At 41.3% G+C, this 9,759-nt stretch overlaps 2 protein-coding genes across 2 annotated transcripts; one reads left to right on the top strand and one right to left on the bottom strand.

The window, feature by feature from the left end:
- Positions 1 to 960: 960 nt before the first annotated feature.
- LOC103149669 (NF-kappa-B inhibitor alpha-like) lies at positions 961 to 3,307 on the top strand. Its single transcript, XM_007568940.2, has 6 exons — positions 961 to 1,256; positions 1,834 to 1,939; positions 2,041 to 2,248; positions 2,338 to 2,426; positions 2,520 to 2,780; positions 2,886 to 3,307. The coding sequence occupies exons 1-6, from the start codon at positions 1,045 to 1,047 to the stop codon at positions 2,913 to 2,915; spliced, it is 906 nt and encodes a 301-aa protein (XP_007569002.1). The 5' UTR covers positions 961 to 1,044; the 3' UTR covers positions 2,916 to 3,307.
- A 985-nt stretch (positions 3,308 to 4,292) lies between these two features.
- LOC103149670 (proteasome subunit alpha type-6) lies at positions 4,293 to 9,522 on the bottom strand. The gene is made up of 7 exons (XM_007568941.2): positions 9,338 to 9,522; positions 8,714 to 8,808; positions 8,555 to 8,636; positions 6,350 to 6,505; positions 6,084 to 6,262; positions 5,747 to 5,841; positions 4,293 to 4,520 (listed from the first exon to the last, which is right to left on the bottom strand). The coding sequence occupies exons 1-7, from the start codon at positions 9,411 to 9,413 to the stop codon at positions 4,463 to 4,465; spliced, it is 741 nt and encodes a 246-aa protein (XP_007569003.1). The 5' UTR covers positions 9,414 to 9,522; the 3' UTR covers positions 4,293 to 4,462.
- Positions 9,523 to 9,759: the final 237 nt, after the last annotated feature.

The following is a 9,759-nucleotide window of genomic DNA, read 5'->3' on the forward strand; positions in this document are numbered from 1 at the left end:
ATTCTGCTCATTAATTTTAGAGCACCAAAAAAGAGAAACAAAATGTATTCCAATGTAATATTTTGTATTTGATTTTACCTTTAGCAAAACTATCAAATAAGGATTTTTCTTTTGCACCTTGACAATTAATGGACAGTGACGTCAAGGGGGTAAGTTGCTACAACCTGGCTTGTTTTGGTTATTGTAAATATTAGAAAGGAGGGCTGGGGAAGGGGGGAATCAAAAAAAGTATTTTTCTTTTGCTCATCTGATTTGATCACACACAAAAATGAAAAAGCATGTTTTTGAATTTAATACTTTGCATTGTACAATACAAAATGTTAAATTCAGAAACATGGATTTTCTCCATCCGTATGAATGGAGAAAATCCATTTACCAAAACATGCACTGCTCATGGAATCAATCCCAATATCACACTTTTTTTTTTTTTTTTTGCTGTAAAAAAAAAAATCCACTTGGTGATTTGGTGATTGCTGCAACCATTGAACTTAAACTAGTTTTGCACAACAGAGTAGCAGACGATGCGGCTTCGGGTTATTCCTACACTGTCTGTGTGAATTTTCAAAGTCTGGAAACTCAGCTCTTGTGTCTCGCGTCGCTGCGTTTTAAACTTGGCAAGTGAGGAAAAATTATGCTGCTCTGCATTTTGGTCAGCCACTTGAAACACATAATTTCCCCAGAGCACGAAGGGAATTCTTCAAGAGCCAGTCAGGGGCTGTCTTTGCCTCTCATTCATGCCCATCGCGTCTCATTGAAGACATGTGGCCCCTGAGCAAACACGCAGGGCAGGTAGAAAATAGGTGTCTAATAGGAAACTACAGGTTTTCATTCTGAGTCTCCTTTGGAGAGTGGGGGGGGATTTTTCTCTCAAAAGCACAGCTCCGATGTGATTTCCCTTGTGCTGTTTCTAAGTCAGTCGGAAATCCCCCGCTGTGGCTCCGCCCATGAGAGCGCACAAAAAGGCTCGTCGTCTTCTCCGCAGACGCACACATCTACCCTGACCTCTCAACGCGACGGACCTGATAACGCGCACTCAAAGTCAACATGGCCGTTCACGCAATGCACGGACAAATGGATTATAACTTGGACAGCAAGCAGGGGAAAATGCTGGAGGACCGCCTGGACAGCGGCGTGGACTCCTTAAAGGACGAAACCCTGATGATCGAGGACTTTAAGGACCTGACTGTGAGATGCAAGGAGGAGACCACGGAGGAGTGGGAGCCGTGGAGGGACGCGGTGACCGAGGACGGAGACACGTAAGTGAAGTTTTGATCTGTACATGTTGTTTTTTTTTTTTTTTGCACAACTATGCAAAAGAAAAAAAAAATCTAAATTCCGGAAATTTGCGCGCATTGCTTCAAAAAGGGGAGAAGTTGGTAAATGCGGATGCGACTTGATCAAAGCTGCAAAACAAATTCTAAAAAACAAACAAACAAACAAAAAAAAACAAGAAAGGCGCACTGCTTAAGTTAAAGTTTGCACAAAAAGTGCAAGTTTTAAACAAACGACAACAACAACAAACAAAAAAAGTGCGTGCAAACTGGCATTCAGGAGTGTTTGCAGTGCGGGGTGTGCGCGCAGTCTGGGGCGGTGCTAAAGTCCGCTCCGCGCATTCAGGAAAGTCCCTGGCCCGATGCCAGGAACTGATAAAGCATCAGATGTGTCAAGCCACAACTGGTGGAAATAACCCGACAAAACTCCACTGTTGCGAAACGCTCCGCTGTTTAGCCTTTGTTCTCTCTTATATGACTGAAACCACTTCCTCCTGTGTGTAGTTTCTTTTTTTAAAAGCTCTCTTTTAACAAAACTTTCCCCCCCTCCTCCTCTCAACAGGCTGCTCCACTTGGCCATCATTCATGAAGCCACTGAACATGTCCTTCAGATGATCCAGCTCTCCAGAAATCACTCTTTCCTCAACAAACAGAACCACCAAAGACAGGTAACAATCAACATCATCCCCTTTAGAGCTGATCAAAAGCCTTACATGTTCCTCATCTTAAGTCTCATGCATCGCCTAAATAACTGTGTCCTCTTCCTCAGACTGCCCTCCACCTGGCAGTGATCACCGAGCAGCCCAAGTTGGTGGACTGTCTCCTGAAGGCCGGTGCTGACCCACTGCTGGCCGACAACAGTGGCAACACGGCTCTCCACATCGCCTGCAAACGCGGCTCCATGGCGTGCTTCGGCGTCATCACCCAGAACTGCCAGCGCCACCTCACCTCCGTCCTGTCCATCCCTAACTACAGTGGTAAGCATCGACCTGTGCGAGTTGTTGCACCTTGATCGAACTTGTTCAAAGTTGGGTCCCTAACAGAGCTTCTCTTTCACCTTTCCCAGGACACAACTGCCTCCACTTGGCGTCTATTAACGGCTTCGTTTCCTTGGTGGAAAGCCTCGTTCAGCTGGGAGCAAACATCAATGAACAGGTAGGTCTCGGTCCAGATGAAACCCCATAATGTCTTTCCAAAGCCGCTACCCGAACACGGATCTAACAGTTGGCTCTTACGGTTTTCCCCCAGGAACCCTGCAGTGGAAGGACAGCGCTCCACTTGGCTGTCGATCTGCAGAACCCCACGCTAGTCCGATGCCTCCTTGACCTCGGCGCAGAGGTCAACTGCCAGAACTACGGAGGCTTCACACCATACCACCTTACATATGGGCGGCAGAATGATGAGATTCGCTGCCAGTTGTACGAGCGGACTGCGCTGGAGCTGAGGGCGCTGCCTGAAAGCGAGTCAGACGACAGCGACATGGAGGACCTGGAGTTGCTGGAGGATGAGGTAAGCGTCTTTATCGGATTGGCGCCGCTGAGATAACACTTCTCAAATAGTACGATCTTCCAAAGTAAAGCAGGATTTCTCATGCGTTCTTGTCTTCCATCTTAGGTCTATGACGACATAGTGTTTGGGAAGTAGAAAAGGCACCTCCATTGCTGGTGGTGCGAATGTCAAGCTGCTAACGGGTTTGCCGAAGAACGGCTCCCAACGGGGTACAGAAGCCGGTCATGCTCCCCCTCTACATGTCCCGCTCCCTCCTCCATGGCCAATGGTTCAGGCACGTGGGTGCTGGCCCCCTGAGACTGCAAAACGGGGAATGAAGATGGTTGTCCAGTCAAGATTGCTGAAAAAACCAACAACGGAGAGACCTTTGTATGGTCCGCAACTGTGTAAAAATATAAATATATTGTATAAATGCAAGCTATGTAACATATTGTAAATACAGAGATCCTATTTTTGTACCAAGTGTGAATTTAAACACTATTATCTTGAAAAAGTCAAATAAAAAAAAAAAAGTCTATGAACATTAACAGTTGTGACTCGTGGTTTTTCCTCAGCTGAGCCAATAGTTGAATTTCCCTCCATATGAAGGATGACTCTTTGCTGGTCTTTCCAAAACTTTGTAAGAAGCGTCATTTCTCACAATAAACCACAAGGCAGTCACTCAGAAAGAGAGAGAGAGAAAAAAAGATCAGAGTAAGCCCCGGTAGGAACAGTATGGGATTTCCTTTGTTGGGCGAGGTCAGCGGATCTCTGAGTCACCGCGCTGTAAAGTCCCTGGGCTGAGGAACACGGCGTGCTCGCAAACATTCCACTCTGAGCGGCAGCCACGAAACTGGCACTGCTGGGTAGTCGCTGCGACGAGGAAATGTTCCCTTTTTTTTTTTTTTTTTTTTTTGCAAGAATGGGAAAGAAAGCCAGGTTGATTTACTACTGTATCATAACAGGGAAACTGTTCAAGTCTGGGAAGTACAAGACTTCCTGTTGGAGATAAGCTGGAATATCTGAAATTTTCCGCAGGTTCCTGGTGTCAGTCAATTCCAGGGATAAATTTCACAATCCTGTACCAAAATGGAAATACACCCACAGAAACTACAAGAGAAAAGCTGATGTCATGGAAGTTGACATGTCTGAATTTCTGATAAATCCCGGTGACAGATAATGAACCGATTTAGATGTGTTCATTGACAAGAATCCTGAACCTTGTCAGTTAAAAGGAAGCCCACGTGTCAACTTAGACAAAACCATTCAGAGTTAATAAGAGAAACTCAGCCCTATTTCAGCTGAACGTTTCCTGTTTGTTGTAACTGAGCTACTTTTGTCATGATTTATGTACTTCAGAGAAAAAAAAGAGGTCAAATCAGTGACAGTGTAGTAAAATAACTTCAGTCATAAGAGTAGAGCCACAACAGGAAGCCCAGGTGCATGTTCCCATAACCGTTTCCACTTCTGTCAAACAAACCTGAACATTAAATACAGCTTTGCATGCTGAACAATAAACAGGACAAAAAGAAATTGTTTTACTCCAAAAACTTGTTTTATTGTTGAATGAAATCATATGGAGGAGAGAGGGAGAGAGAGGATAAATGTACAGCAAACAAAGATAAACACCAGCCTCCATCTGGGAAAACTGCACTTCCCATCATGCTCTGCATCAGTCAAACAGGTGGCGTCTCTGCACCCGCTCAGTCCCGCTCTGCCAACGACATGAGGTGGGTGTCTACTTCAGACTCTGTCAGGATCCTGCAGGAAACGACGGCAGAAAGACGGTTGGTGACGTTTGTGGAATTCCAAGCTGAATGCTGCCTCTAACAGGTTGCGTTTATAACCCTTGAACTCCGTCGAATTGCAACCACGAATCTCATGAGGTTGGCCTACTCAAAGTAACTCATGGTCATAAATCAGAAGGAAAATGACACATGGCTTTAAACTGAAAACCTGAGTCTGTGTTGATAGAAATATCTTTTGCTGCAGTTTAAGCTCCAAAACTTTTCAAATGAATTTAGGTCTACACTTTGACTAGGCCGTTCTTACACATAAATATGCCTTTATTCATGTTCAAAGGCTGTTTCTCCACCCTTGTCTTCAGTCTGATCAGACCTCTAAAGGGTTTTCTTGCAGGAATGACCCACATTTAGCTCCGTCGCTCTTTCCTGAACCTACAGAAGGCCAGCACTCCCACACCATAATGCTGCCACCGCCAGTTTTCACATTTCAGAAGGTCAAAAAGTTGTCATGAGGTTAAATTAAACATTTATGAATTCTGAATGCAAACTGAATTTTCTTTAGGACGGTAAGAGTGAGGGGGATTGAAAACAGGTGCACGCCACACATTTCAGATTTGTAAATGTAATTTTTTTTTTTTTTTTTTGTGAAATTATGAATTCCTTTTCTTGTAGTTCCCAACTAGAATATAGAGATGTTTCTGGAAAAAAGTTAAATAAGAAATCAATTCTTAGTCCTGGTATTTCTGAATCGATTCAAAATGCTCAAAAATCAATTTTAATCTACAGAATTTTTTTTTGTCAGATTATATTTTGAATAATTCTTTGATACTTTTTTCTATTTAAGAAAAGAAAAGACCAGGCCGTTAAGCTAACCTAACACTGGGAATTTACATGACAGAGTTTTATGCACAAACCTATTTTTGTTTAAATATAAACTGACGGAAATTTGATGCAACATGAGACTTTATTATAGAAATGTTTTCAGTAAATGTTCTGTTTACACTGTCTTTTCCTGTCACATAACCTAAACAGAAAAACTGGTTTCTGAATTAAAAATAGTTTCTGAATCAAATTGTGACCCTAAGAATCGCTACATTGAAAGATTTGCAACTCTAGTGAATTCATACTTGTGCAAAACTGATGAGAAAATAGACTCTTAAAAAAAAGCCTGACAGTAATGCTGTTTGCCTCGGAGCTGCTCTGATTTCACTTCTGAGAAACAATCATCTGCTGCAAATATACCTGAACTTGGGCTCCTGTGTTGTCACAACGCCCACCTCCAGCTCAGAGGGCTTGAAGTCAATGGAAAGGACAGTCGAAAGACAAGAAATGGCTGTCTGAGGTGGAGCAAAAACAGAAAAAACAAAAAGATTAGCAGACAGAGCAGTGTCAGTTTTCATTTTATCACAGTTATTTGGATTTATTACACCTTTAGTGCTTTTCTGCTTCTTATAAACAGAACGTGATGGTTATATAATGCGTTAGACGAAGGCAGGAAACCACCACAGGTTACGCAAGCTGCTTTCACATTCAGGTTGTTTTCTTATCAACTTGCGCTACGTCGGCAGAAAAACCTCACCTCGATCGTTTGCTCGAAGGTCCAGTCCAGTTTCTTTTTTACTTTCTTCTCCAGGAAGCTGGTGGCTTCTGTCTGCTTCACTCCAGCAGCGGTGGCCTTAAAGCCGCAGTAGTAGCCGGCCGGGTCGCACTTGTACACCTGCGGGCCGTACTCCTCGTCCATGCCGATCACGATCATACCTGCCGGTCATACGGACACGCACCCCCGTTCACTCCAGGGCGGAGGTTCCCAAGGATAAAAACATGGGACGCAGGGCGTCAACTCACAGCAGCCCAGCGGTCGCATCTCGGCGTTCTGCGTGTAGACCTGCGAGATGTCGGCGATCCTCTTGCACAGCATGTCCACTGGGATCTCGTAACCGTACTTGTACTGCCAGTTGGCCGCCTCGTAGCGAGCTCGCTGGACCTGAGACCTGCTGTCAGCTGCAGGGAGGAAACGACAACAAAACATGATTCGCTTTCAGTTTCACTTTGAAACAGGTTAAAAGAATAAATAAATAAATAAATGTGTTTAAATAAATACAAGTTTCAGGGATTTGCATAAAAAGTTATTTCCATCATTTTCTACAAAGGAAAATGTTAAACACAACACACGTATCCATCTTTTGACAAGCAAACTTGTATAATAAGTAGAAAGTCTTACAGACGTTGAATGTTACCAAAAAGTCGACTTTGCTGCATTGATAAATCAACCTTTATTGAATGTATTAAACTCAGCTAAATATGGCAAACGTTTTCAAAGTAAGCGATCCAAATCCTGTTGGAATGACTGATTAAATTTGTTCCACCAAGCCTAAAAGAATTTAAAAACTAGACGTAACAGAAAACTTGCAAAATTCTTAATGTACCTCTTTCCTCCAAATAAATAAACAAATAAAAAAAAATGTGCACAACCATATTTACTTGACTTTATGCTTTTTTGTTTCTTTCTTGGCCCATGAGTACTTTTGCCTCAATGATTTTATTGTTATACCAGCTCACATAAACATGTTTATGGTACAAAACGCAGACCATGAATTGGGTCCCAGTTCAATAAGCCTAATAAATAAATACTGAAAAAAAAAAATCTAGTGCCTATGAAAATTAAATACTTATAAAATTTTAAAGTGAAATGAAGCTGAAATTAAGTTTTACTAAATTTAAAAACTAGACGTAAATACATGTGTTGTGTTTAACATTTCCCTTTGTAGAAAATGATGGAAATAACTTTTACGCAAATCCCTGAAACTTGTATTTATTTAAACACATTTATTTATTGACAGCATGAAGCAATGCTGCCCCTCCCACACCTACTGCTGCACACTAATACAGCCAATATCAATAAATATCTGCTCTTTATTGATATTAGCCAATAAAGAGCAGATGCACTACACTCAAACTGCTGAATTTAGGAGGTGTGATGTGATTGTTTGGTGTTACCTACATATAACAAATTAAACATTTATGAATTGTTGCTTTCCTAAATAAATAAACTTTAAAGTTTAACTAAATAAACTTTGGTGGGTTGTACGGGTTCTTGTCCAACAACTCAACGCTTTTATTTATTTATTCAGTTTGTACAATGTTAGTCTGAATTGCTAAAATGCATAAAACATATGCAAATACTGCCACATATATCTAATGCATCTAATTATTTATTTTCTTGCTATGCAGTCTCCTAGATAAATATCTTCATTTGTGTTTATAATATTTTCAAGTTGACTTGACACCAAATTTTTGGTTTTAGGCACGATCTGTATTAATTAGGCTGGATAAATAAATGATCCTTTCTGTGGTTTCGCATCCAAAGGGACGGTTCAGAATTAGGAACTTCAGCAGAACCCATAAAAATGGCAGAAAGTGACTCATCAAAATCCTGCAGCTAACTAGATACAAACTCTCAGTTAAACAGCCAGGTGAAATGACAGCCTAGTCATAACTACATGTTTATGCTAGTCTACGTGCCTCAGAAGAGGCATGAAAACACATTTAACAAAATATTCACCTGCCTCATATGTTTCCTTTACATGCTAAAAGTCCTACATCATGTCAACATAAATAAAACAATTGACGCAGAAAGTCAACTGTGTCCAACATAACAGCTCAGTAAGGTCTTGTAAAATTCTATGTCTCAATTGTGCCAATTGTCCCCATATTTCTTGCCAATGTGTTAGCTCGATGTATTAGATAATGATGCGTTTCAGTAACTGAGTCTTATTTCAGTGAGCAAAACGCAAATCGTAAAATTGTGTCTCTAATACAGCAAATGTTGAGTATGTCTGCTTTTAACTTAAATTTAACAAGCATGGGTGGAATATGAAAAGATAATCACACTGAATCTACATCAATGCTCACAACTGATTGTTTTAGATGAGGGTTGGTTATTGATATGAAAGTATTTTGTTGGCTTAAAAAACTCATTGCGAAGCTGAGCTTTACTTATACAGCTTCCGCCTCCAAGTATTAGACCTTAATGCTCAGGGAATTCCTCACCCGTCATCCCAGACATTACACATCCGATGTTGTCTGTTATTCTGAAGAGGTGGGTCACTGTTGAGGCATCCAGAAGCTTGTCCTACCGAAAGAAGACCGGAGCAGTGAGAAAATGGTCAACATGGCTGCATCCTAAAATGCAAGCATCCCTCAACACACCGGTACTTTCTTTTGTGTTACAACAACCGCACAGTCCTTCCCTCGAACTGCTACCGACGTTAAGCCACCCTGGTTTATAGCTTTGAAAGCATATTCTGAAAAAGATGAAGAAAAAAAATTTAGTAAAAGATTGTCATACAGCTGAAAACCTGTACCACGACTGGCTACAGAGGTGAAGGGGTAATTCAGAAATTCAGATCTTCAACTACTGTATAATAAACACGTCACGTTTTTTCACAGAATGAAAATACTACAATAAAATAAACAAACTATCTTTATAAATCCAAATATAAAATATTAAACCCAAATGCAAGCTGTCTCTGTAGTAAATAAGCTATGTAAAGTGTAATGCAAGCTATGCTAACTAGCCTAGCAGCAGGCTCGGTCTTAACATTTGCTACTTTGTTACATTATTAGCGTCAGAAAAGGAAACGCAAATGTAACAGCAAGAACATTCTAACCTTATGTTTCAAATTTATAAGTGACTCTACTTTCACTTTGGCGGGTGTCAAATACGAGCCAGGAGCCGGCCTCAGCGAACCATGACAGAGCATTTAGCTAGCTAGCAAACAAGTGAGAAAACGAAGCGGCTCCTATCAATGTGAACAGCTCCAGAATACTGACCGACTTGATAGAGCCTCCCCTCGGGAGAAAAGATGGTGATGTGTCGGTCGAACCCTGCACTCGAACCTCGGGACATTCTGTGAGCTTAAAATTTGGCCGGAAAGTTCGTTTCCCCCCAATGAATTTGCAAGCAGACTTCAATTCATGAACAAATATTTCCACCCGGAAGCTGATTTGAGGGGCCGAGAACTTCATCCGGTGTGAGAGGTCTTGCCGTGTTACCATGGCGATTCAGTAAGTCTGCGTGCATTATTGGTTTCTAGTAGAAAGACTAATGAATGACTGTAAATGTGATTACACTTATGAAAGGGAATTTTTAGCACCTTAACAGATTTGTTTCATTTTATAAACTATATTTATGGATATCAGGAGTTGGGTGGTAACTAGTTACATTTACTTGTGTAACTTTTTTGAAAAAATGT

The sequence above is a fragment of the Poecilia formosa genome, unplaced genomic scaffold (genome assembly GCF_000485575.1).
Source record: "Poecilia formosa unplaced genomic scaffold, Poecilia_formosa-5.1.2 Scaffold233, whole genome shotgun sequence".
NCBI classification, from domain to species: Eukaryota; Metazoa; Chordata; class Actinopteri; order Cyprinodontiformes; family Poeciliidae; genus Poecilia; species Poecilia formosa.

Bases quoted from the DNA above. Each gene is read 5' to 3' on its own strand.
- LOC103149670 (XM_007568941.2), bottom strand. From the start codon at position 9,413: ATGTCCCGAGGTTCGAGTGCAGGGTTCGACCGACACATCACCATCTTT. The intron at 8,809-9,337 runs GTCAGTATTCTG...CATCTTTTTCAG, and splicing joins GGGGAGGCTCTATCAAGTCG to AATATGCTTTCAAAGCTATA. The intron at 5,842-6,083 runs GTGAGGTTTTTC...GCTCCACCTCAG, and splicing joins CCTTCGAGCAAACGATCGAG to ACAGCCATTTCTTGTCTTTC.
- LOC103149669 (XM_007568940.2), top strand. From the start codon at position 1,045: ATGGCCGTTCACGCAATGCACGGACAAATGGATTATAACTTGGACAGC. The intron at 2,249-2,337 runs GTAAGCATCGAC...CACCTTTCCCAG, and splicing joins GTCCATCCCTAACTACAGTG to GACACAACTGCCTCCACTTG. The intron at 2,781-2,885 runs GTAAGCGTCTTT...CTTCCATCTTAG, and splicing joins TGGAGTTGCTGGAGGATGAG to GTCTATGACGACATAGTGTT.